A 27,248-nucleotide genomic window follows, 5' to 3' on the forward strand; every position below is an offset into this window, starting at 1 on the left:
ATCAGTGGTAAAAACCTGTAACTTAATGAAGTTGCATGTGGGATTTGGATTTATGTGGTGCACTTTATGCCAGTGTCATTAGTTTTTCTGAGTTGATTTTTCTGTAACACAGCCCCAAAGTCCCTGCTGAGCCTGAGGCTCTCACCTGCATGCAGTTGCTGCTACTAATTGGACTTACCTTGAAATGGCCTTTTTCAGAAGTATCTCTCAAAACAGAAATAAAACAGGATTAAACCAAATAGTCAGGCAGTGCTTTCTACCTGAATGACCTACACGTCAGCTTGTACTGCAATTTTGAGGTTATTTATTCAGATCTTGTGGATGCAATGTGCTTCTTTTCCAGCATTTTCCAACAGTAAGTCAAATTTTAATCTTTGAAACATCATGTATCCACCCTACATTAAACCTGATTGGTGATTTATCCTTATGACTTCAATAATTAGCTGTAAATGTAGGAGAGGTAACCAACAGAGAAGATTTTAAATCCTTCAGACATTGTTGGATGTAAACTTTGTATTTGCATGATAGTTTTTTTCTCCAGTCTGCCATAATAAAAGCATTTAGAATAAAGATTTTGTGCTGAAGGTTGTTGATTTCTCCTTCAGACCAGCAGAGAGCCGAGTCCTGACCAAAGCACAGAGGAAGCCAGCTCAGAAAAGGAACAACCAGAAAAGAACAAACAGGAAAAGAATGCAGAACCAAAACAGGTGAGAGAAGAACAATAACATTAAAATACAATTACAGTATTTGACTTCCTCTGGCTGTATTAATAATCCAGTTCTGCTTTTTGTAAACAAGAAAAGAGAATATGATATTGCTAATGTGCTGAATGAGTGACTGGAAACAACAAAGAGGACATTTCTTCTTCTGGAAATCTAAAGCAGAGTGATTGTGAAACCAGGATATGTGAAAAATGAAAAAAAAAATTCTGAGATTACTTTGAGGGGGGCAACATAAAACAATATTTTGTCTATAAATGGTCTGGAAAAACAGTTTTTTCAACATACTCAGTTTAATTTTGAATTAAAACTGGCAATAGATTTTTGCATTTCTTAAATGGTTTTGTATGATTTTCCAACATTTTCATCAGGATATCGGAGCGCTCTTCACTGGAATGTTTAAGAAGACTCCCAAAGAGAGACCTATTTCTCCTGCTCTGACAGTAAAGTCAACTCCCCTGTTCATCTTTTGTCATAAATTATAACTTTCCGTCTCCTTACATCTTACTCATTGTTTTCCTTATCACCAGGTCAGCAAAGCAGACAGTGATGCTGAAGATGCAGAGGAAGCAGAGGAGAAAAGCTCTGAACAATCCAACGTAGGTCTTGTTTTAGTGGTCTTGCAGGGTTTTAATTGCACCATAGTGAAATGCTCATTACTAGAAAACATTCAACTTCTTTTTGTATCAATTACATCAGTCCAGAAATACTTTGTAACCTTGCAGCTTTTAGGACATTTTTACTTTGCTGTGGTATTGAAGCCAATTCCTTTAAAATACACAACAGAATTTTTTTATTTATTTATGGAAGACTAGCATCATGAGAAGCTTTCCAAAGCTCAGTTAACAGGGACTTTATAGCCATTACATTTACATTCCATCTATGTTTTGCCCTCAAAGCATACAGAGGAGAAGAGTTGATCACCTCTCTGTGCCCTCTTTGACGGTAGTAACTGAGGCTCAATAGAGATGAAGACAGGATCAGTGGAGCCAGCAGGGGAGCACAGTTCTGGGTTGTGAATCTCTGACTAAGTGTATGGGGAGCTCCCATGTTGTGCCCTCCCACCATCCCACTATACCCATGTGACTTGACAGATGGATAGATGTAATTTCATGCCACTGTGGTACCAGTGTGACAGGCTAAAAGATAGAGAAAACACCTTAATATCTGCTCTTGTGATTGCATGATAAATGAAAAAATCCAATAGTTTCCTCTCTGTCCATAAAAGTTCCTCTTTGAAAATGTAGTGTTCCTTAGAATTGGGAAAAATTAGAAAAGTGCTTTAACTTTCTGGAGGCTCTTGGTGTCCATTGTTATGTACATTGTTATGTCCATTGTTCATTCAATGTGCAATAACTATGAACGTTATAACATTATCATTCACATGACAGGACGGCATCATTTTGACTTATAACTCTTTATTGTATGAAAGTAATATTCTATGTACTTAAATCAACACAACTTTAACAGGGTAAGGCAATAACAGAACTTTTTCAGAAAAGGCAAAAATGACTAGGGTCAATATTAGTAGCTCCCTTCAAGAAATGAACTTCTTACAGAGCCATAGCACAAACCACTATTATGCAACATGCCTTAAGTTTGCAGTGCTCAAAACTTGCAAAATCAAGTTAAAACCAAGGGTTATTTCCCTGTTTACACAGTATAAAAGCCTCAGAGAGGGTCTGAGCTGTCACTTGAGAAGACACATAGGAGTCTACAATATAAAATTTGTTGTGTTCTTCTATGCAAAACCAAATGCTTGTTCTATCCTATAAATGAAGCATTAGGAATGATTTCTGTCATCTGTTACTATATTTTTTTTGTAGTGATTGATAAATGATTAAAAATTGACACAGGCTTTCAAAGTACTTTGAGTACGTGTTCAATTTGAGGCTTGTATGAGCCGATGGGCGCGAGTTTCTATAAGTTGACCCGATCTTTGTCTAGGCAGATGTTCCTCCCAGAAGGTAAACAGTTTATGACAGCTGAAGCAGCTAGTGTAGGGGAAATATTTGGATTGCAAGGTTCATGAACAAATTGATGTTGGGAAGCAATACATGGACAAGTGTCAAAGCGTATATTTTGTCTCAGACTCTTCTCACTTTACCAGTGCTACCAGTGCTTAGTAAAGTCCAGGTGCAGCATCTGAGAGTTAAAGCTTAAAGTTCTTGATCTTGTTCTGTTGATTGCTCTTTGTATTTTATTGTGTTTCAATATTTAAATTATCATAAACATAAAACATTACTTTTTCCTCAAACAATTTCCTTTCAGGAAAAAGGGAACTTTTTCTCTGGCATCCTTAAAAAAACAAATAAAACAACAGACGATAAAGTGAGTGACAAAAATTATTAAAACTTGAAAAACAAGGTTCATGTTGATGGTTCTGAATTTCTATTTTCTGTGTTTTTAACTTTTTCCTCTTAACATGCTGATGTTTCAGGAGAACCTTAAAGCCCAAAGTGAGCTGTCTGCCAGCAGTGACAGTCTGTCTGAAAACAAGGTAACAACATTAAAACCTATCTTTAGGTTATCTATAATTACACTAAACACAGACAAGCAGATAGTACTGGAGCAAAATAAAGCCACAACTTAGTAAATGCTTACATCTGTTTCAGGAAAAAGGAGGAATTTTCAGTGGGATGTTCAAGAAATCCCCAAAACCAACAGAAGCTGCTCAAAGTGAAGAGGTGACAAATCTGAAAAAAGAAACTGAAAACATGGCAGCTTTATGGGCCTGCCTTATTTTATGCAGTTTATTATATATTATATTTATGTATGAAAACAAGACCTTAAAATGTCTTATATGTAGTTGCATGATGGTTTCATGAAATCATTCTTTGTGCTTTAGGATCGAAAATCTCTGAATGATGACCTTTCAGGCAGTAATGATAATCTCTCTGAAAATTCAAAGGTAAGCTCAGAGGTAATGAGCTTAAAGGTGAACGGACTGTATCTACAGCTCTATCTTCGTTATAAACATCCCTGATTAAACAACCACTGTCAGTCTTACTAAGTCTGTCTTATCTAAACAGGAAAAAGGAGGATTTTTCAATGGGATCCTACGGAAATCTCCCAAGATGCCTGCGGAGGAAACAACTGAGCAGGTAAACATGTTTGAGAAGCTCTGGAAATCACAGTAATTGTGAAACTCTATCATCTTAAATGTGGTAGAGAAGGTCAAATTAAGTGTTTAAGAAAAACTGGTACAGACCTATATTGTGATAATGTGTTTCAAAAAAGTTTGACCTTTTTAAGTTGATGTGAAACATTTGTCTTTGATCATAAATCTTCCTTTAAGATATTGTGCATTATTACTCACTTGTATGCTCAAGTGTAGTTAAGTACCCATTTCTCACCCTAAACATGTGGAAGCCCACTTGAAAACATTAAAACACTTAATGAGTTTAATTTTTGATAAAACTTATGATTGTTTTTAAGCCATGATTGACCCCACAGACAATTTTCTTAATGTTGTGCAACATAAAGGTTTGATTTGAAACCACTGAGACATCATAAATGTTTATTTTCTTTTTTTCAGGATAAACAGCCGCTGCAAAAGGACCCAGGAGAAAGTAATGAGTCTGAGAACAACAAGACTAAAGTAAGAGACTTTAAGTGGATTTAAGTGTCAGATTGATGTTAAACCCTTCCCCCTGTATGGAAAAAAGCTAAACTTGTTTCACTTTTAGGCTTTTACTCAACCCAAACCTCCATACTTATATTAGTACACAAAACTTATTTTGTAGTCCAATTTTCACATTGCTGGTTGTGACCTTAAGGTATAAATCTGCTGTGACAAATAAACGAAATCCAAATAGGAAGTCTCACAAATCATTCAGACTGACTTTGCTTCAGAAAAAAAAAGAAAAAATAACACAACTTCCTGTGTTTTTATTCCATTATTATTATTTTTAAAGACTTGCTGTAAGGTTTGTACATCTACAATTAATGTAAATGTGAAGCTTGTAAATCCCTTGTGTCTCAATTATAAAGTCTTAAATAAAAGCCTAAGTATATTTATAAAGCATGTTTAATATTTAAATATTTGAAGGCTTGGAGAAAAAAATCAAAACAGAACCACAAGAACGATACTGTATGAAGTATTCATCCCAGCAAGAGGCATGCAAATGTGCAGATGCCTCTCAGAAAAGTTGAAAAATTGGTGGAAAAGTAATTTTTCCACCAATTTTCCAGATCAATTTCACACAAAGTGAATTATTCCACACCTATTTATTTCAATCTGTATGATTATAGTTAACAGCTTATGAAAACCAAAAATCCAGTACCTTTTTTAAAAGATTTATTTGGGGGCTTTTGCCTTTATAAGAGAGAGAGAGAGAGGACAGTCGATAGAGCCTGAAACAGGGATGAGAGAGTGGGGATTGACATGCAGTGAAAGAGCCACCAGGTTGGACTTGAACCCAGGCTGCCTGTGTACATGGGGTGAGACCAAACCACTAGACCCCTTGCACCCCTAAAATCCAGTATCTTTAAATATTAGAACATAACATAAGACCAATCAAAAAAAATGTATGAAACAGAAATGTTGACCTTCTGAAAAGTATGTTCATTTATGCTCTCCATCCTTGGTTGATGCTCCTTTTGCACAAATTACTGAAACACTGCGACATGCTATGGTGTCAGGTGACTTAGCTGGCAAATCAAGCACAGTAATGCGATGGTCAGCAGACTAGTAAGTAGCCTCAGTAGTAGTTTTGGCTGCTGGAAAAGGAGATCAGCATCTCCAAGAGCTTTTCAGCAGAAGTATAAAGTTCTCTAAATTCATCATTGCTGACAAATTTTTTTAGACTCACCTGTATATGGCTCAAGCTCAAATATACATTAATATTTGTTTAAAGCAGTTAATCAAAACAACTTGGAAAGTTTGTTGAACAAAACAATAAAAGACAGATCTTTATCCCATTTATGCAGCCAGAGAAAGGCAACGTTTTCAGTGGCATGTTCAAGAAATCTCCCAAACCATCAGAGGGGCCTCGACTAGAGGAGGTAAAACATTTACATACTGAATGTCACCTTTTATTCCTTTGTAATCATTTTATTCCTGCATGTAAACATGTTCCTCCCTTCTCTTTCCTGTTTTGTTTAAGTAACCTGTTTCGAGGTCAATCTTTATGTTAAGTGTCTCCCTTCACACAGGTTTAGTGACATTTTTGTTTTGTTTAGGGTGCAGTGGCTTTACACAATGAGCTCTCTGCCAGCACTGACAGCCTGTCAGAGAACAAGGTGAGTCTTCATTATGGATGTGACAGATTCCCTGTACTCACCCACTGAAACTACGAGTCACCTCCAAGTACATGAGAAGCCTAAATATCTATCTGCAAGATGGAAGTTAAGGGGAACCATGTGGAAAATTAGGGAAATAATCTGTAAGTGTTTTTGAACTTGTTTCTTGGTCTTTGTAGGAGAAGGGCAGTTTGTTCAGCGGGCTCCTCAAAAAGACACCAAAAACAACTGGAGAGGTACGGCTGCACAAACACAAGTTTAGTTTTCATAGTGAAGCTCAAACAGATGGTAAACAACTGCTAAAGGAGTTAATACACTCTGAGACTTGACATTCAGGACACTGGTTTGCAGGGTGTGGTTTAAGCTCTGTTTGGATTGGGCTCTGAAAAAAACAGGTTATGAGATCCAGCAGGATTTTATGTGAAGACATAGTATAAATTAATGATCTCAATGGGCACTGCTGAACTTAAGTACTAATACACAGCAGAAAAAAGTACATCAGCATATAAACACTGGCCCAAACTTAATGCATGTTTGTATTCAGACTATTTCATACTTTTAAAAGACTAAAATACAGAGGAAAATTATTATAATGCTTTAGCGTAGTAACCACTTATTGTATCTTTCTACATTTTTCAATGGCACTTCTTTCTCTAAATATTATTTATCTTTTCAGGACAATCTCTCTACACAGAAAGATCTTTCAGCCAGCAACGACAGCCTGTCTGAGCCTGCCAACACGAAGGTCAGTTATGTCTTTTTATAACTTCATGCAAAAATGATACATGATACATTTACTTACTAAAGTCATGTCAAGTTAAGTTATGCGTTAGCTTCTACTTTCCAAGAAACAAGATTATTTTAGCTTCCTCAGGTATCCACAGTGACAAAAATGCAGATCAGACGAAAGAAGTAGCTGTTAGTTCAGACTTAAACAGTCAGTGAATTGATGGTTATTTGGCTGCCATAAATTAGGTCATTTTTAAAACCATTAAATCATTTTCAATAGTGTTGTTACTTGATGGGGTTGTTGTTGGGTATTGTCAAGTGTTTTATTTTTATTCTTTTAATTCTATGTACAGCACATTGAAAGTGCTGATCTAATCCTTATTGATACCAGTATCGATACTTTCTATAGTTTAGTTGAAAGACACTCTTCACCCCCAGGCACGTAAACATCCATGCTGGAGGACTACGGGAGCAAGTTGTGGTCAAACTTAGTCACATGATTAAGTAGCGTTATTATTTTTTTAATGCGTTAAGGTTTCAAGATTAATCACAAGCATTAACGTGTTAATGTTAACAGCCCTAATTTTTAAACATTAACATATCTCAAATTCCAGCTTTATCATTGCCTATTGCATCTGCTTCTCTTTGTCTCATTTTATGCCCCCGTGCTGAACAGACTACATAAGGTATATAAAATAATATTTAACTTAATCTGTTTCAGGAAAAAGGAAATGCATTTAGTGGATTATTCAAGAAGTCTAAACCTGCTGACAGTGTTCCTACAGACGAAGTAAGAAGACTCCGCTTTGTTGTCATGCACAATGCAGTATTACCCTTTCATATTTCTTATCTGTAAACCATTGTTTTTCAGTTAGGATCAATAATGTGCCTACTTTTCATGCAATGACAGAATTTATCTCTGCCCTTTGTGTGCAGATATGCAACCTATAAACAAGGTGCACATTAAAGATGTTACAAAACAGACTAATAACAATGAAAACAGCAGACAAAAATGATTAAATCTTATACCACATCGTGCCATTATCAAACACAGTTTATCAGTTATAGATTAAAAATAAACGTGAAAATTTCAGACTTATAAGCTTGTGACAACATGGCTGCTTGTTGTCATAACTTCATCACTACTTCACTAAGACATTTTATTAGACATAGACTACTGTGCTGCCAGAATAAACTTTCTACAACCTAATTCCTATTAACACAAAATATTCTCAAACAACCATTTACAGCGTTTAATTTGTATCATGATGAAATGTCTGTTGGTTTAAACTGTTTCTTATTATTTTAACCTTTTCTTCAGGAAAAGCAGCTTAAAGACTCAGAGCTCTCAGGCAGCAGTGAAGCTCTGTCTGAAAACAGCAATAAGGTATTTTTTCATTCATGGAGAATTGAGAAGAAATTACCTCATTACAGGAGTGAGAACTCATTTACTGTTTGTTTTAGGAAAAAGGAATATTTGATGGGATATTTAAGAAGGCTCCAAAACCTGCAAAAGCTGCCAAGTCCGATGAGGTAATATTTCTATGTGCTTTATTTGGTTCTATGTTTACAATATTCAACGGATGCTTGGATTTTTGTTTTTATATTTTAAATATAAAGTCTTCTTACCAGTTTGAAAGTCCAAAGACTTTTCATGAGAGTTTTGTCCATTAGGATTTGATGGAAAATAAATGAGTTGTTTGTACAGATTTCTGTATTTTACATTTAAACCTTTTTTTAATGGAGCAACAGCTTCCAAACCCCTACTGTCCTCATTTTTTAAAAAAATGTGTGTAATAGTTTGTTGAAGTACACAACTTTGCTGATATGCCAGCCCTTTGAATGCAAAATCCCTTCTTGAAAATTTTCTTTTAAATTTCTATATGAGTAATTTATTGTATGTACGACATTGGTGTCAAAAATTAAATGTAATATTTAGACAATCTTTTGATTTCAATAAAAAATTAACCAGAAATTAAAGGGATAGGGTTGAATAAGTTTCTACCTCTTCCTACTCCTTTTCACTCATGTAAACTGGGACGCCTAAAAGTTTGCAGATTGAATTCATTATCACTTATTTCTTTTCTTGTTCTATTTTCTTTTCTTAGACTGTTTTTATTTTTGTTTTGTTTTTTCATGTTCAAAATAAAATAGAAATATAAAAGTTTTTTTCTTTTTACAGGATGATTCTTCTGATAAGGAGCTCTCAGCTAGCAATGAGAATTTATCTGAAAACAAGCAGGTCAGTGAGTTAGAACCTGACCTTATTTATTTTGATATACTGTAAAAGGCTGTTTTGAAATTCTCAGCTCATCCTAAAGCCTTTTTCTCCTTTTTCTGTTTGATCAGGAGAAAGGGGGAGGATTGTTCAGTGGACTCCTCAAAAAGACCCCCAAAGCATCTGGAGAGAAGACAGAGTCACCGGTGAATGTTTTACCTCGAACGTTAAGTTTCCCGGCTTGTACAAAGATCAAAACATTTAATTTACCATCAGTCTGTTTTTCTGTTTCAGGAGGAAGAAGCTCAGAAAGAGTTGTCAGCCAGCAATGACGACCTGTCAGAGAATAACACCAACAAGGTGGGCACAGCTTTGATATCAAACCAAAACTTTATGACTTATGTCCACAGAATGAATGTTAACTGACATTTAATCTCTCTTCAGGAGAAAAATATTTTCAGCAACATGTTTAAGAAGCCACAGAAACCAGCAGAGGGCGCTACAACAGACAAGGTACCATTATAAGATGAAATTTATGATATCAGAGGTTCAATTGTTTTCTTATGAAGTGGAATCTGATTATCGTTGTTTTCTTCATTCATCAGGATCTGGAGGGGAAAAGTGAGAAGCAGTTATCTGGAAGCAGTGAGAATCTGTCTGACGCTGCCGTCCCCAAGGTACCACAGTCTTGAAAATAATAAAAACCTCTTTGTCAACATGAACCGAAACCTGATGACAGAGATAAGACTTTATGAGATGATTCATTGTGTTTGTTCTGCCTTGTTGTCTTCTCTTTCCGCATTGTGATTGGCTGTATTGACACCTGCATAGAAACAGTTTCATGAACCCTATTTTAAAGTTTGTAGTGTTGTTAATTAGACAGGGATTCCACAAGGCAGCTGAATAAATAAAGAGGATGTATAATAAATAAAAATTGCAAAAAACTACTTTGATCAAGAGTAAAATTAAGATTTGCTCATTCTCTACCAGTAATACCCAGTCTTTTTCATTGTGAACTTGTGAACAAGGTTAATCTTTGACTTGTTCTGCTCTAGTTTTTATTGTTCACTCAAGAGCATTCAAAACAAAATCATTGTTTCAGGAGAAAAAAGGAGGCTTGGGTGGCATCTTCAAAAGATCAGCCAGCATTGACAACCTGTTTGATGAGGTCAGTATCAAACCAGTGAACATACACAGCAGCTGTGTTTCTACCAAGTGGTCCAGTTCTCTTTGGTTTGTGTTTCAACTGTCAAAAAAAATTGAGAAAGGTACTAAAATAACTGATCCATGCTGTCCTACTACTTTTTAGCACCCTTCTGCTGGGGTACCAAGCATACCTATCCAACCCTATGTAGTGGAGCTAACACCCAAGTAAGATCAGGGTTTACTGCACCAAACTATCCTGAACCAAATCAGACTGCTTGGTGGAAACACACCATATTAAACCCACCACCCCAGAAAGTGTCAGACATGGTTAACTCATTTTGACATAGAAAAACTGCAAAATCATGCCTACATGGAATTTTTCCAGACACTTCAACTTGATTTTCTTCCACTTTGAGCTGAGATAAACCCTGTACTTGCCTGAAAAGTGGAGCATAAATGGACTGAAACCGTTCAGATACTATATAGGAAGATATGTGAAGCACAATTTTGGACGACTAAAGCTACTTTGGACTCATGACATACCAAGAAAGAGGGGATTGTAAACAGAGCATGATTGCGTTAATGAATGTTTTATAACTGCAGCTGTTCTTTAATTTGGGGTTTTTCATTCTTCAGGAGAAAGGTGGGCTGTTCAGCGGACTTCGCAAGAAAACACCCAAAGCATCTGGAGATGATGCAGCTGCTGAGGTGAGTTACTCTTTAAACATTACTGTCTAGGGTTCTTATTTATGGACATCTACATAAAATATCCTGTTTCTTTTTTTTATTTTCACGACAAGGACGAACAAAAGGAGCTGACTGCAAGTAATGACAGTCTGTCTGAAACTGGTAACACCAAGGTAAAGCGTGTGTCAGTGCTTTCAATTTACAAGAAAAGTTTACTGTAATGCATTCAAATTGGAGCAGAGGTTTAACAGTTTCAGTTTCAAAACAATTTGTTATTATAAGCTTTTTTTATACATCTTTTTTATGTATAACTATGACATGTTATGGATAACTTTATTGTGTTCTTGCTGTGTCTTAAGCAGATTTTTGTTTGTGTTCTCAGGAGAAAAGTATCTTCAGTGGCATATTTAAGAAAGCTCCTAAAACAGCAGATGGCAATACAACAGATGAGGCACAGTTGAACTATTTCATTACCATTCATATTTTATACTCTATGTGTTTGACAGTATTTTGAATTTTTATTTTCTCTTGTTTTCAGGAGTTAGACACAGGAGAGGACACAAAGCTATCTGCCAGTTGTGAAAATCTGTTAGAAGCATCCACAGCAAAGGTATAAATGCTGTCTGAATGTCTCAATTTAAATCTGATTTGCTTCAATCTGCTTTGAGAATTGATCAGTGGTATATGAATGTTTCAGGAGAAGACTGGAGGACTGGCAGGGATCTTCAAAAAATCTCCCAAACCAGCTCCACGCTCAATTGCAACCAAGGTAGCCAACTTTACCTCTCCTGCTTCTTTTTTAGCAAGTGTATAATGTCTGATTTGTAGGTTTTGTACATAAGCTCCCATTTACATTTTAAAGATAACTGTTATGTAAAAACATCCTGACTTTTCACAAAATATTTTTCTTTTTCCAGGATCCTCTCAGCAGCACAAAGGAGCTGTCTGCCAGCTGTGACAGCCTCACTGAAGCTGGAGAGGTAAGAGTTTATTGAAATCTGTGGATGTACAGCGCTTAACAAATTTATTAGACCACCCTAACCCTAACCAAAGTAAGGTTTATGCCACAGCTGCCCTAAATTAACAGCACTTACCAAAATCATTTTTTTATGTTTCTGCAATGGTTAATACACCAATATGTAGAAGCTCTTTAACCCAAATGATATTTTTAATGCTAAAATATAATCATTATTGTTATCCATGAATTTTCAAATGTACTGATTTACAAAAAAAAACTGAAGAAATAGTAAAGAAAATAATTATTTCTTGATTAATATGTCAAATGATAGTTATTAACTTGCATTCATGATCAGAAAAAATAGTTTTAGTGGTTGAATGTTATGCTTGATTAATTTCTGACTTCTCAGAGAAGCCAAGTGAGTCGGCTCAAATTTGGGTGAATTCAGTTTGAAATCCCTCATTCCCGTTCAAAATGGTAAAACGTAGAGAGCTCACTGAAAATGAAAGAGTCCACATTAAAGCACTTCATGATGCTGGATGGTCTCTGAGACAAATATGACAGGTGGTCTAATACATTTGTTAAACACTGTATGTTGGCAACTTGCTGAGCAACTGTGATCTGTATGGGGATGAGTGCACTTTAAGTAGAATACTATCTGGATTGTAGACAAACACTGGCAATTTCTTATTTTTACAGCCTAATTACCTTTAAAAAAATAAGTAAAAGTAGGCCATGCTGGTTTGAGACTCTTGTCCACACTGCAAAAACTCAAATCTAAGCAAGTTTGTCTAATTTTAGTCAAAGTGACTATATCACACTTTGACAGCTCTATATACAAATACCATTTCAAGATATTGAAGCAGAAAAAGGCCTGCAGTCCCAAAGTCTGTCAAAGGAGCAGACAAAATTAGCTTGAGTCTCTTGAAATTAGATGTACAAACTAACTTAGGTAGGTTATTTCAGTGAGACACACTCCTTTCCCAATCTGAAGATTGTTTTAAACTAATTACAAGCAGTGCAAAGGTTGCTTTATGCTTTTTTTAATCATGAAAAATATCTTAATCTAGACTTGTAAAATTAATATGACTTGAAGTAAGTCTAATGAGACATTCTGGAATAAAATCAGACAAATGTATTTGCCTTAATTTCGGCTTTTGCAGTGCAGCACCCCTAACACAAAACTTTTAGCAATAAAACCTCAGCATAATTCATTTTTTGTTCACCTTGCGTTTCACAGGATAATCTTGGTGAATTTTCAGCCAGTACTGAAAATCTTGAAACTACAGGCACCACAAAGGTGAGACTTTAGCCTCATTCAAACTGGATTAGTATTACCTGTGACTTAATCGTAATAGTTATGGAGGGGGCCTGTGTTTCAAATTCTGTGGGAAATTACCACACTGTAGCACAGAACGATGATGGCAGAGGGTAATTCACAAATGATCAGAGGTTCCCAGGTAATACTAACCCTGTTGAAATAGTAATTTAAAGTGTTCTATTTTGTATCAGGATATTTCAGCTCTTTTGGAATTATACAAATGCCCATGTTCGATTGTTATTTCAGGAGCGAAAGGGAGGTTTTGCTGGGATGTTCAAGAGGAATAAAACACTCGAACATCAGGTACAGTATTAAAAGCAATCTGCACACATTTGACTTGTGCAGATCTACTTGAAACAACGCTTTATATGTGTAAGTTACCAAGCTGGACATAAGAGTTTTATTACATTAATTTCCAAGCTGTACATTCAAGATTTGCAATATAGAAACTAAAGGTGAAAGCAGTGTTAAGCAGTTTGAGTTTTATATGATTTTCAGTTTTAAATCTGGGTTAATTTTGAAAATACTGCTGTATTAATACTAAAATCAAGCAATTTAGTAGAATTAATAGATTCTGATTAACCCATGTAATTATTTCTACTCTTTATCTTTATTGTTGTTGTTTACAGGAGAGTGAAGACATGGAGGCACCAGAAGGAGGCGGACTGAGACGAAGGAGAACCATCAAGAAAAAGAGACGAGTGAGTTTGTGTTCAATAGAATTGGAAGTAGATGGACAAAGAACCAAAGTGTATTTACACAGATTTAAAACTTCCCTGTGACACACAGTACTATGCAGAACTTCTAAGGATGTTTGGGACAAAAATGGAGGCTGAAGTAAGGCGCGTAATGACAAGTAGGGCTGCCTGAGGGCACCATCGGGCGGGAAGGAGGATTGACATAACCCTGGTCACGCTCTGGATGTTCTTGCATATTACCAGGGGCATAGGAAAATACTCTGTTTAAAAAAATAGCAAAGTCCACACCTTTAGAACGGAGTAAAGGAAAGATGTGGCGAGTAAGCATGGCCTAAGGCAGGGGTTCCCAAACTTTTCAGCCCGTGACCCCCCAAATAATGGCGTCAGAGATCTGGGACCCCCACCTTCCCTTATGGGGATAAAGTGCATGGTGTTGCCCATAGCATCACATATAAAACTTTGATTTAAATTGTTTTTATATAACTGTTACTTCAATTTAAGCAGAAAAATCACTTGATAGCTACATTTTTATTTTAAATTGAAACCTTTTTAACAATCATTTTTCTTACAATAATATAAACTATGTATGATTATAAATCACATTGATTATAAAGCATCCCGTGACCCCCAAAAACTGCTTCGCGACCCCCACTTTGGGAACCACTGGCCAAAGGTAAAGTCATAGCAGGTAGTAGGGTTGTCTCGAGCCCCTGGTTGTGCTGTGGATGTCCCAAGGGCCCGAAAACCGAGCTTGGCTATGCCCCTCTCCACATAGCCCAAGGTTGAGGCACATTGGACCCCATAATGAATCCTCAGCACCCTACATGTTTAAAAAGCCTTGAAAAATCATTGTAGTCTCTGTCATTTACACTGGTATGAAGATATAAAAATGTGCAACTACAACAGTTAAAACCAAAACAGAACAATTCTCAGAGACAATAATGACACAGTGAGGTAAAATGATTCAAGAATTTGATGACAAATAGAAGTAAAACTGTTGATCTGAGACGTGTGTTGAATACAATCCCATGTTTGGTGCAAAGAAGATTAATTTGGACTCTCCTAATTCAGAGTGATCATGTAGGACTTGAGGCAATAAAACAGTCAGTATGATTACAATTTACTGCTGAAAAGAGAAAGCAGCTGATTTTAAGACTTCCTCTTGCTTTTCTGGTCTGGGGTCTAACCTCTGATATTCAAATTCATTTTTCATGGACACATTTTTTTTTTCTCTCAGGTTGTGTCATTCAGAGTCAAGAGAACCTCCAAAGTAGCAGAGGTATGTACTCTACTGCCAACATTTAAAGCTTGGTGATGACAGTGAATAATTCATGCTGAGGATTTTTAATGCTTAATTAACTTACCTGAATACCTGCAGGGTCTATAAAGAAGATTGTTAAAACATTTGTGACATTAGGCAGAAGTTTTCCACATGTACTTTATTATTTATTTCCCCTTCTGATTGGTTTATTGTTGATAGGTGATAGTTGTCAGATAGTTATTTGGCTCAGTGAATAAAGCCATTTTCCCTCCACAGAGTTCAGAAAAGATGCCAATTATCGAAGAGACAGTGGAGATGCAGGACCTGAGCAACCCAGCACAGGTTAGTTACTGGAAGATTTTCAGTAGATTTACAGGAAAAAAAAAAAAATTGAAATCAGATGAAATGGTTTTTTTTTGTTGTTTTTTTTTATTGTTGTCCTGCTGTTTGTGCCATTGTTATTTCATGAATCATTCAGACAGCAGTGAAGTAAGAAGTAAAAGTCAGTGCTTAGTTGACCCGATAAGACATGCTGCCTGAGTAAACAAAAGAAAACAGAAGATAAAATACTTATGTGTCTTAGATAACATTCAGCTATACAATCTTTTTTTTTTTCAATTTGCACATTTAATCACTAATGAAGCCTGTGTTTAAACTGGCAAGTATTGTAATTCATGCCAGTATTTTGTGCATTTTCAAATTGAAAAATAAAGAATTATTCAGAATAATTCATTGTTTCTGCAACCTGTAGTCATGAATTTAAGTGACGGCTTCAGTATTTCACATTTTTTTACAGTTAGCATAGAGTGAGGAGATCTACAGCTTCATAAAGATGTCTCAGTTAGCGTGAACTTGACTACAGGAGGAAATATAAACATTTAGTTTGTCTTGAATGCAGACTTTACTTCTCTTCCAGTAATAATGTGTAACTTTTGTTTTTCTGATTCCCTTTCTTGGTACAAACACACTTTAAAAAGGGGAAAACATTATGCATTTATGTGTCATGTCTATCTCATTTTGGTTTTCAATTTAAAAAATCTAACTAATAAGGAGCATAAACTTCTGATAATCAGTTTTACTCTCAGCAGAATTTACAGATTCTTTTGTAACTATTTTATAGGCCTTATTTTGTCATATTTTGTTGAAAATATTTTATCTGAGCTTGAGCTTTGCTGTGTTTGTTTTCCAGGAGGACTCGGTAGAAGTACAGCCTGTGGAGATGGCAGCTTACCCCACTGAAGCCAACCCTCTCTTGGAGGCTCAGGAGGTGAGTGATTTAAGGGCCCAAACTTGAGTTGAATGATATTGGAATAAGCTGATTGTGATATATTTTCCTTTTGCTGTATGCTGTGACTACTTTAAGGAAATTACACCAGATAAATAAAACGTTAACAATGTTCAGGGCAACATTTAGTCCACATGATCTAGGCTGGGACTGTGACTTCTAATTGAACCTTACTGTGTTCAGCTGCCCACGACTCACGCCACACTTTGTGCAGTGCTGGTATAGCTGCTGAAAGTAAATCACCAGTAACTAGTCCACTATGTGGTCACTGTACTAACAAGCACTGGGATGAGGTATTGTTGATCATAGGGATTCCACCTTGTTCAAATCTTTAACCAAGCGTCTGCCTCGAGCATCATGCCAGTTTTTGTGACAGCAGCATTGCCCTAAACTGAACATTGTTACATGCAGGGTTCACACAGATAACATGCACAGTGGTCAGCTGTCTGACTACTAAAGGGAATTTAAAACTGTTTTTTATCATAGATTTGTACAGGAAAAAAGACAAAAGGTGCGTTAGATTTTCATCAGCCCACACAGTTTGAAGCATGGCCTGCTTTGGGTCACATGACTGACATGACTATTAAACATGCACACATCTCAGCTGGTATGTTTAAATGGGACATATTAAGCAAAAATCCCTTTTTCAGGCTTTTCTAACACGTGTCCCTGGCCTGTCCACAATCCCCTCAAATACCAGAGAAATCCATTCCCTCTCCCCCTCTCTTTCTCCACCTTACAGAAAATATGTGGTGAAACAAGCTGTTCTCAGATTTTACATCTAGTGACCTCACCAGGGGCCTAAGCACCCACCCCCAGGTTTGGTTGGCCCTCCCACGCTTGGAGGAAAGTTCCGCCCTCCTCTACTGATCCTCTCAGCTATCAGCTGATGGCTCAGTGGGTTACCCCACTGACTACGTTCTGGGAGATTGATGGTTCTAATCCCAGTCTAAAGTGTTTGTAATATTACAAGTGCTGCATCCATTTCCTGAGAGGGGTGTGGTCAAGGGCAGAGTCAGACAGCTAGTTACCATTTAAAGCCACAGACACAGTTCTGAAAAGGGCTGAAACAGAGGGGGTTTTAGACATGAAAAATCCAATACTGTAGTGTTTCAGCAATAAACTTCACAGGCATGTTTTGGGGACCTCTGAGAACAATATAAACTTGTCTTAAAAGGGTAAAATATGTCCCCTTTAAAGGATATATCATCCAGCTCTGGTCCCTTCACACTCAGAGTTAATTTAATTTTATATAATGTCTATATATAATTTAAAAGACTAGTGGTTTAAATAGATGGTTTGTTGTTGAAATCATAACCAAAGTCTCATATTAATTATAATAAATGTACCCTCAATGGCAACCTATAGCACAGTAGCTACGGGGCAGATGTTGAAGTACTTGTAGTTGTCTTGTCATTAACAAAAATATTTTTTTTTCAGGAGCAAGATGAACTGATGGAGTGGTGGAACACCGTCAAAAGTGAGTGCATTTGTATTCACTGATTACTACAAGATTACTAAATCACAGGTGCTGTTTTCTCATGCATACACATGATTGATTCATTTATGACAAGGACCAGAAAAGAGGCAACAGAAATTAGCACTAAAAACTAAACTTATATAGCACTCCTCACACTACAACATTGACTTAAAGGGCTTGATAATGCAAATGGAGAAAGCTCAAGGAGGTAATAGATAAAAACAAAAAAATGAAATTACATCATTGCCATTATGATTTTAACTCCCACATTAACAGCAGTGCCAGTATTAACTAAAGTTGCCAAGCTAACACCACAATTTCAGCAATTAAACCTGCAGTGTCAATAAATATAACAAAAATAAAAATAGAAATAAAACACTTTTCTCTTTGTTTGCTTGTCTCAGATTAAATTGTTTCTGCTGCTGGTTTTCAGGTTGGGCAGAGTGGAACGAAACATCCAATTTCCCAGAGGATGAGGAAGCGTGAGTATAATTTATTGTTTTTTAAGTAATTATCCTAAATATTGACATAGACAATAACATCTGAGAAAATAAGACTGTCTTTTCAACATCAGAAATAATATTTTAAGGATCTTGGTTGTCAGGTTTTCCATTATCCTCTGTTCTTTCTTGCCATTATGACGGTGTACAGCTAAATAAAAATGCAGTCAGTGTGGCAGTGAGGATTGAAAAAACCATAACCATTGAAAAGTCATTGATGTTGAACCTTTCATAACTCTAGTCTATAGGATGATACAATGCTTCTGGCCTCCATGGCTCATCTCTGTCTCTGCAGGGCCATGGAGCAGGCAGCTGATCGTGTCTACATGGCCGCCCGTCTGTTTGTACGTCTTTTCAACCAGCGGGGGGCGTCCTTACAGCATCGCATCCTGGAGCTTTTGGCTCTGGCTGACGCCGCGGATCAATTCCACAAGAAAACCGTGTCAGTCGCTGTAGGTGGAGGGGTGGCTAGTGTCGCTGGCAGCGTGGCTACTATCACAGGGCTCATTCTCGCTCCGTTCACTTTTGGAGCCTCTATTATTGTCACAGCGGTGGGAATCGGGGTAGCTACAGCAGGCAGCATCACTTCAGCCACAGCCAACATCACAGACACCGTTCACTCCAACATGGACCGCAAGAAGCTGGAGAAGATGATCCAGGGCTACCAGCAGGAAATCAAAGACATCAGAGAGGTCATGGAGTTTGTGCAGGTGAAGAATCATTTCAAAAATACAATTTAAATTAACAGTTTTTCATCGTCCATCCAACTTAAAGGTATGATCAAGTCAGATATGCTACAGTTAAATGCATTTTTGGCAAATTTGGGTTACATTTTTAACAGTCATTAATCTCAGAATTTCTTTTGTTAATTATAATTAATCTCCCTTTTTCAGTTGCATTTTGAAATCCAATTCTTTTGCATTAAAACTGTTCTTGTTCCATTTTTGTTTTTTTACTGTCTTAAACTAAGGTTTTGTTGACTTCCTGGTTGGCTACATACCTGATTTAATTTGAAAAATAGATAAATAAATAAGGAACTTAAGGTAGATCCAAGATTATGACATGAACTTAGCCATGGAAAAAGGAACTGGTATGGATTGAAACATAATAAGGGAAGAGGGAAAAGGTAAATATTTGATAACACAAGATGAAGATGACTTTTGACTTGCCCACTGAGCTATCTGTGAGGTTGTTTTTCAAGTTAAAGGAGATATTTAGGAGTAGCAGTGGACTTTTGCATCACTGTGGCTGCAGGAATGCTGCAGTGGCTTAACCAAAGTGTGTTTACGGGGACAATAAAGCATGCAAGTAATGTGATTTAAGAATTATAATAAGCTACTTATGAACTTCAGGTATATTTGGATTAATGGTAACAGCCCTTTCAAAGTAACTCCTTTACGACTGAGTAGAGGACATGGTGAAAAACAAGGAGTCCTCAGCAACACATGAAAGAGATAAAAAACTCACGATTTGGGAAAAAAATGTGAAAGTGCAGAGTTCACTCCAGAGTTTCACTCCAATGAAGAGCCCCCCCCCCCCATGAAAGTAGCCACTAAACACAGATTTACTGAGATATTCTATAAAAGAGGATCTAGAATAGTGTCATTGTTTTGGACTCTGAGTGATTCATAGATGATATTTTATAGTTCATCTCCAGATAATTCATAAATAATCTAGTATAGAGCTCTGTTCTATAAGCTAGGGAGCATAATCGACTTAGAGCTGCATGTAAGCAGACTAGGGCTGGGCAGTTAATCACAAAGTAGACTAAATTGCAATATGGCCTGCTGCAATTTTTAAATTGCAGAAGTTGTAATATTTCTTTAACTTTAAATGTGTCAAAATACTGGTCTAGTTAATAAATTTTTTGCAGGGGCAGAGATTTTATGCACATTATGCAAACATTTAAGTGTCAGTTTTTTATAATGGTTTACAAAAACCCTCCATTTTGTGTTTTATGTATGTTTTTCTTAAACATACAAATAAATTACATAAAAATTGTAGTACCCTTAAACAAAGCAAACAACATATTTGCAATACGAGCAAAAATAGTTCACTCATTATATCTACAACTGATGAAGTCTAGCGTTACTTCATGAAAGTCATACCCCAGCTGTGATCAGCTGTTAGCCAGCCTCACCTCCCCCACCCCAGCCGCCTCCTTTATAGCTGAAAACTTATTGAACCCCCCTATTCAGATTTATGCTACTATGGATTAATTGCTTTGGAAATAATTTCATTGTTTTCAATACACATGGTCTTATTTATGGAATTATTTATTGCTTGAATTTGTTGAAAAATACATAAGATTAACCCAAGAATAACTGCATATTAAATCGCAATATTTGGGAAAACTGAAGATTATAATCTTAGAGTAGATGTTATTTCATTATTGCTATTCTTAATGGAAGTAAAACAAAACAGTGAAAAAAAATCAGATTTAAGGAAAATGTCTTCAATAAATGCTGACCTATTTTGGTGGGAGGATTTTGTTTGCTTCAGGAAAAGGAACCATTTTTTGTTGCAGATTATGTCTGCAAAGCCTGGGAGAAAAGGCAGAATGTTTAGTTTCATACTGAGCTGGGAAAGGAACATGCAACTTTGTAATTTCTTGTTTTGAATTGATATAGTTGAACCCTGCAACAGTATCTCTGTTATCTTATTAACCCATAAGGGTCGAGCACTTTTTGTACATGATAAGTAAATAAAGTATAATCAGTTAATCATTGATAGTGATTTGCATGAAAGTGCAGTAAAATAGCGAAACCTCCAAAATTAACATTGTTAAGAGCATGAATTATTGAAAAAAATAATGTTTTTTGTCTTTTGTAGGCTGGTATGGACACCCTGCAGGAGTGGGACTTTGAGAAATACTCAGAGAGCGCTGCCAAAAAAGCTCTGAACCACAACCTGAAGCATGTGATGAAGGAGGGTGGCCGTGCAGGAAAAGCTCTGATGATCAACACTGATAAACTCATCAGCACGGTGCAGGTTTTAGGTGCTGCAGGAGGTGCTGCTAAAGCCGCCCAGGCCATTAGTGTCACCACAGGTGTTATGTCTGCTCTCTTCCTGGCTCTGGATGTTTTCTTCCTCGCCAAAGACTCCCACGAGCTCCGCAAAGGAGCCAAAACTAAGTTTGCCAGGAAGATCAGAGACGTGTGTACAGAGCTTCAGGATGGTCTACTGGAGCTGAACAAAGTGAAGACGCAGCTGCAGAAGACGATGGACGGCATTGAGGTGGAGGAGTACGAGGAGATCGAGGAGGTAGAGGTGGAAGTAGAAGATGAATTTGAATCGGATCCAAAGAAGCTGGCTGAGTTGGAGCAAGAGTTGGACCTCATGGAGGAGAAACTTGATAAGAAGATTGAGGAGGAGCAGAAGCGGAAGAAGGAGGAGGAGGAGAAGAAGAGGAAGGAGATGGAGGAAGAGCAGAAGAAGAAGAAGGAAATGGAGGAGGAAAATCTGAGGAGAGAGAGGGAGGAGGATGAGAAGAAGAACCTGAAGGAAAAAGAGCTGATGGAAAAGGATGAAGAGGTAGAGCTGGGGAAAATTTCTGACAAGGAAAAAGAGCAGACAGATGAGGATGCTAAAGAGGAAACTCCAAAAGAATCTCAGAAAGTTAAGAAGAAAGAAAAAGAGACTGAAAACTGGCTCACAGCAGCCAAAGAAAAATTTGATTTTAAGCGAGACAAGACCAAAGACAACAAGGAGAAAGAGAAAAATAAAACTGTAAAGGAACAGGAGGAGACTAAGAGCAGATCTGGTGAATCAAAAAAAGAGGATCGGGTCGAGAAAGTGAAAACTGAGAAGGTGAAAGCAGAAAGGGAGAGTGAGAAGAGCAAGAGCATCAAAGAGGAGGGAAAAGAGAAGGAGCCTGAATCCAAATCTGTGACTAAAGAGAGAGAGGCCAAAGAAGGGAGTATGACGAGGAGGCACAGTAGCAAGAGCGACAAAGACAAACCCCACTGGAGAGAAAGAGGGAGCAAACTGGAAGTAAAAGAATCAGATGGCAGCAGCAGTGGACACGGCAAACAAAGCAACCGGACGGAGAGCTGGGGGAGGACAGACGAGGAGAGAGGAGTCAAGGACTGGAGAGCAGAGATGACAAAAAGCAGAGAGGAGAAGAGGGAAAGCAAGGAAGGAAAAGAATTGAGAAGAGAGGATGAAGCAAGAAGTGATGTGAGGAGAGGGTCACATCGGAGCCACGAGTCAGGGTCATCGAGGAGGGAGCACTTGGAGAGAGAGTGGGAGAGCAGGTCTGACTCAAAGAGGAGTCACCACAGGAGAGGATCGGATGACCAGAGGGAGAGAGGAGATGAGAAGAGAGGGAGCAGGATTGACAGTGCAAGGAGGAAGTTTGAGAGAGCAGAGGGGGAGAGAGGGGAGGAGGAGAGGGAGGAGGAGAGGGTGAAGAGGAGGGAGGACAGGGAGAGGAGAGGGAGTGACAGAGACAGGGAGCACAGACACAGCCACCGAGGATCCAGATCAAGAGCCAACGCAGTACTGACGGATGACGGACTGTATATTTAGTGAAATAACAAGACAGTCATCACACTAAAGAGTTAAAATCATTTATATCCCTACGGAAGTTAAACTGCACATTAAGACAGCTGCAGAAGCTGTCATATAACCCAGGAATAAGTACTCTTCTAAGACATATTTTTGAACTTTTTTGCCTTTAATAGAGAGACAGGTCAGTCAATAGAGTAAAATCTGCTTAAACAGAGAGTGGGGAATGAAAGTCAGACAGGAGCCACATGAACTCAAGGTACCTAACTCCAAAACAATGTAGGGCACACACGCATAACCACTAGACCACCAGAGACTGGCCTGACATGGCCCAAGGCCTGGAATTGTGTGAGGATCCTATCTGGTCAGAACCATTCTGGTTCTGGCACAAACATTGTAGATTGGAGCTTTATAAGATGGATTTGCCTGATGATAGACATGGAGTCTGGCCAGTCCTGCTTTGCAAGGTCAAAACATTATAATGAGGGAGAAAAGCTGTTAAAAATCCAGAGGACGCAAGCCAGTATATGCTGGCATTTTTATAAAATTACAAACCTTTTACTTGTTGTGAACCATCCTGAGCGCCTTAACTTTGATTATTTATACCTTTGTATTTTGGTTTTCAGTTTTCCATCCCTTTTTCCAGTAAGCTCTGAAAATGGTGATCATATTTGGAGTTTTGACTACATATGGTTAACAGGCTGTAGCTGCCAGCTACAAACTAGCATCAGGTACAGAGTTCTTGCAGCAGAGCTACCAATCACAGCTGCTGCAGTCCCTGTCTTTACCAGAGATGGTCCCATTTCTGGTTAACTATGTCAAAACTGTGCCTCCGCAGGGATTATATCACAAAACTGAACTTTTTGCCAAGGGAATGATGGTGTCAGGGTTGGCCTACTGCTGCTCCCCATGATGGCGACAATTGCTGCCAATCAAGTTCAGCATAGATCCTACATGAGAAGCTGCAGTAAGTGACCCAGCACTACAGATAAAACCATGTACCTTCAATATGAACTTTCTTTTTAACTCCGGGGAGCTTAAACTCTAAAAATGCTGTTACCTGGGAGAGGCTGCTAGTGAAGTGTCATTTCTTTATAATAATGGTTTAATGATGTAAAATATCACATTTAAATATATATCTGAAACTGTTACATGTATTTGTCAAACATAATTATGCCATGGTGTCTGTTACTGTCTACAGTCTGGTGTTATAGGGTTTAACTGGGTCGACTGTTACAATCAGTTCTGTGCCGTTTTTTTTTTTCGTTGAGTCAACAATGCTTTTGTTTCTCCTTGCGAGAATAGTGTGTGAATGTGTCTGAGTTGACACACTCAAGAGCAAAGGTGTCAAAATGTGTGTTAAACTTGACTAGAAAATCTACAAGTATGGTTCTTGCTCTTATTTCCTCTATCTGTTTCAGACCATTTAAACTCAGTGCACTTTAACCTACTGTTATAATAGTTGTGTTCTTTATGTCATTGCTCCATGTTGCTGGAATTTTGCGTAATGGTTTACTGTCTGCTGTTTGATATTTTTATACTTTCATGTACTGTATTTGTATTTTTATATACGGGGTTTCTTTTCTATGGTGCTGGTTTCTTACTGAACAAATAAATTATTAGAGTAACTGGAACAAAATGCTGCTCGGGGTTTTGATTTTAGTCACAAGATATCTTTCCTTGTTTCATAAGTGCTGAATGCAGTGTTTTAAATTTAGCTCAAGATGAAATTGTTGCATTTACACAGAAAAAAAGAAAAATAATCAGAAATACTAAATGAATCCCACTGATTTTAATAGACTGAAACACGCATTTGAAAGTCAAATAAGCTAGGGAAGAAAATGACTGGAAATTTTGGGAAGACCTGTTTTATCCCTTGGTTAGTGATTGGTCTATTATTCTTTTTAGTATAAATGATGCGATTTAACTTTAAGTTTCCGGAGCTTCTCTTTAAGAAACCAAATGGTTCCTGTGGTCCACTGTTGTTTGTGATTCCACCAAGGTTTGAAGTCCCAGGATGCCTCTGAAAGGCTTCTGCTCTAAAACAGACTGGGGGCCAGGGATAAATGTTTGGTAACCATGAAAATGCTAATAGATAGTCATCTAAGAATCAGCTATGCAGCCCCATAGTTCCTCAGCCTTCTGGATTTTTCCCCAAGAACTGAATTTAGATCCTGGTTCCTGTGGCTGAAAAAAAAATGTTCTTGAAAGATTCCTAGTTGATGAGGTAAGTTACTGTAGTCAAAAAGCTAGTTAAAACTTGCTTAAGTAGAAGTAAAAGTACTAATTTCAAGTACCTTAAAAAACTACTCAATTACAGCAATTTGAGTAAATATAATAGGTTACTTTCCACCCCTGTATGAGAGAGATGCTTTTTGTGGCACTGTTGGCTGTAATACATAATATCACCACTGGGAAGCGACAGAGAGCTGAACATTGACAAAAACGTTACTGACACAAAGTTTTATATATTTAGTGAGGTGGGGGTTCAGCTAAAGCAGAAACAAAATAAAAAGATATGAATTCTGTGTGCTACCTCCTTAAAAACTCTAGCCACTCTGCCATCAGGCCCAGATTGGTGGAGGGTAGGGCTGGGCAATTAATCACAAATTAGATTAGATCGCCATTTGGCCCGGCCAGGCCTGCCTCTTTAACTTGTTTTAAAATACCTGTTTAATACATTTATTTTTTTTTTTTTGCAGTAGAGATTTTATGCACATTATGCAAACATTAAAATGTCTTTTTTTTAATGGTTTACAAAAATCCTCCTTTTTATGTTTTATGTATGTTTTCCTTAATAAAAAGAAGTGACATAAAAAATAACTCCTTTCAATAAAACAATTGATAACAAATTTGCAATAAAAGCAAAAATAACTGAAATAAGATATTTTTAAAATCTTTCTGTCCTCGTTCATTATATGTAATATTGATGAAGCTTAGCATTAGTTCACTAGCCACGATCAGCTGGTACCAATTATCGCCTCCCAGCTCCCACAGCCAATCACAGCTCTTTCTTAAAACAGAGTCCATTTAACTTACTTCTCACTAATCCCTGCTTTCATTAATACTGATGCATCACACTGCTGCTGCTGGCAAATCTTCACCTCCCCCACCCCAGCCTCCTCCTTTATAGCTTAAAGCTTGTTGCACCCTCATTTTCACATTCATGCTACTATGGATTAATTGCTTCTGAAATAATTTGATTGTTTTCACTATACATTGTCATAAATCTATCTGCTTTACCAACCCAGGAAGCTTCTTTTGAGTCAAGCATTCTACACCAAGTCAGATATCCATTTAGCAATGAAACAGTAAAATTTATGATGATGGTTATGATATAGAATGATTTATTGCATGAATTTATTAAAAAATAAATAAGTTGAGGAACATAATAATAATCGCATATTAAATCCCAATTGCAATGTTGGGGGAAAAAATGCAATTAGATTATTTTTGCAAATAGTTCAGCTCTAGAGTAAGGCTTCTGTGGTGTTTGTCCTTCTAGATTGTCCCATCTCCACACAGGATCTCTGGAGCTCAGTCAGAGTGGTCATCAGGTTCAGGTCTTCTCCCACGATTGCTCTGTTTGGCCGGACGACCAGCTTTTGGGAGAGTCTTGGTTGTGCCAAACTTCTTCCATTTGAGAGTTATGGAGACTGGATCTGTGCCTGAGCTCTGCAGATTTTTCCTTTGAGCAAAAAAGAACAAAGTAACTTTGTATAGTCCTTAGGGTGCAAAGGCAAAGCGTAAGCTTCGTCTTTTATTTCCATTAAAACTCATAAAGTTGTGAGTAACTCTGTAATGCTGCTTATGCAACTATTTTTAGTTGAAAACAGGATCCAAGCCATACCCCTTAAATAAACAATAAAAATAAATATGCTTTTGTACAGATGAGAACATTGTTTTGATGCCATGAACTGCACCCTAACACACAGAACTATAGAGAAAACTTTAAGCTAAAGTGGCTGAACTGGTCTAATGACGCAACTATTTAATGATGTCTATCCAATGCTGCATGGGTGTGTTGACCTGATCTTTCAGCAGTATCTGCCCCTCCAACTGTGTACATAAGTCCGTTAAGCTAAACATTCAAGTCGGCCTTCATGTGGTTTCTCAGTATCTGGGTGCAACCAGAAATTAAAGCCAAGAGACAACCACAGTGCACATCGCTTTCATTACACCTGCTTTTAAAGAATGTGAAGGTATGGTGGGACAACCAGCTGAGCCACTCTAACTGGGAACTGACGGGTTCATTTAAGACCACAATAATCCAAAACCAAAAGCACTGCCAAAAAGCTTTATAGCAAATGAAATGTCAGCGTTTAGTGTCATGACAGGTCATTTCTACCCATGTTTGAGCCTTACTTAAAGCTTTTAATGATCAAATTTTCATAATCCTGATATTCAAACCAGCCATCTGGGCTGTTGTCCAGTTTGAGGGCAAACGGGCAGTTGGAGATTTTTTTCAGCTCTTTTTTTTAGCTTTAAGTTTA

General features: G+C 37.4%; 1 protein-coding gene across 1 annotated transcript in view; it reads left to right on the plus strand.

Moving 5' to 3' along the window:
- LOC121519892 (myb-like protein X) overlaps positions 1-22,776 on the plus strand; it is a 36,003-nt gene extending 13,227 nt beyond the window's left edge. Inside the window, exons 12-49 of the mRNA XM_041802991.1 lie at positions 606-707; positions 1,091-1,162; positions 1,250-1,318; positions 2,991-3,050; positions 3,160-3,219; positions 3,335-3,406; positions 3,568-3,630; positions 3,752-3,823; positions 4,258-4,320; positions 5,652-5,726; positions 5,904-5,963; positions 6,143-6,199; positions 6,640-6,708; positions 7,414-7,482; positions 8,014-8,079; positions 8,157-8,225; positions 8,875-8,934; positions 9,042-9,116; positions 9,205-9,270; positions 9,355-9,423; positions 9,516-9,587; positions 10,013-10,078; positions 10,693-10,764; positions 10,857-10,916; positions 11,126-11,194; positions 11,282-11,353; positions 11,441-11,512; positions 11,661-11,723; positions 12,942-13,001; positions 13,269-13,325; positions 13,652-13,723; positions 14,958-14,999; positions 15,258-15,323; positions 16,171-16,248; positions 17,707-17,746; positions 18,180-18,228; positions 18,542-18,956; positions 21,079-22,776. Coding sequence (XP_041658925.1) covers positions 606-707; positions 1,091-1,162; positions 1,250-1,318; positions 2,991-3,050; positions 3,160-3,219; positions 3,335-3,406; positions 3,568-3,630; positions 3,752-3,823; positions 4,258-4,320; positions 5,652-5,726; positions 5,904-5,963; positions 6,143-6,199; positions 6,640-6,708; positions 7,414-7,482; positions 8,014-8,079; positions 8,157-8,225; positions 8,875-8,934; positions 9,042-9,116; positions 9,205-9,270; positions 9,355-9,423; positions 9,516-9,587; positions 10,013-10,078; positions 10,693-10,764; positions 10,857-10,916; positions 11,126-11,194; positions 11,282-11,353; positions 11,441-11,512; positions 11,661-11,723; positions 12,942-13,001; positions 13,269-13,325; positions 13,652-13,723; positions 14,958-14,999; positions 15,258-15,323; positions 16,171-16,248; positions 17,707-17,746; positions 18,180-18,228; positions 18,542-18,956; positions 21,079-22,776 — 4,491 coding nt within the window. The remainder of the gene's footprint in view (positions 1-605; positions 708-1,090; positions 1,163-1,249; positions 1,319-2,990; positions 3,051-3,159; positions 3,220-3,334; positions 3,407-3,567; positions 3,631-3,751; positions 3,824-4,257; positions 4,321-5,651; positions 5,727-5,903; positions 5,964-6,142; positions 6,200-6,639; positions 6,709-7,413; positions 7,483-8,013; positions 8,080-8,156; positions 8,226-8,874; positions 8,935-9,041; positions 9,117-9,204; positions 9,271-9,354; positions 9,424-9,515; positions 9,588-10,012; positions 10,079-10,692; positions 10,765-10,856; positions 10,917-11,125; positions 11,195-11,281; positions 11,354-11,440; positions 11,513-11,660; positions 11,724-12,941; positions 13,002-13,268; positions 13,326-13,651; positions 13,724-14,957; positions 15,000-15,257; positions 15,324-16,170; positions 16,249-17,706; positions 17,747-18,179; positions 18,229-18,541; positions 18,957-21,078) is intronic.
- The last annotated feature ends 4,472 nt before the right edge of the window (positions 22,777-27,248 follow it).

This window comes from Cheilinus undulatus, linkage group 13 (assembly GCF_018320785.1).
Source record: "Cheilinus undulatus linkage group 13, ASM1832078v1, whole genome shotgun sequence".
NCBI classification, from domain to species: Eukaryota; Metazoa; Chordata; class Actinopteri; order Labriformes; family Labridae; genus Cheilinus; species Cheilinus undulatus.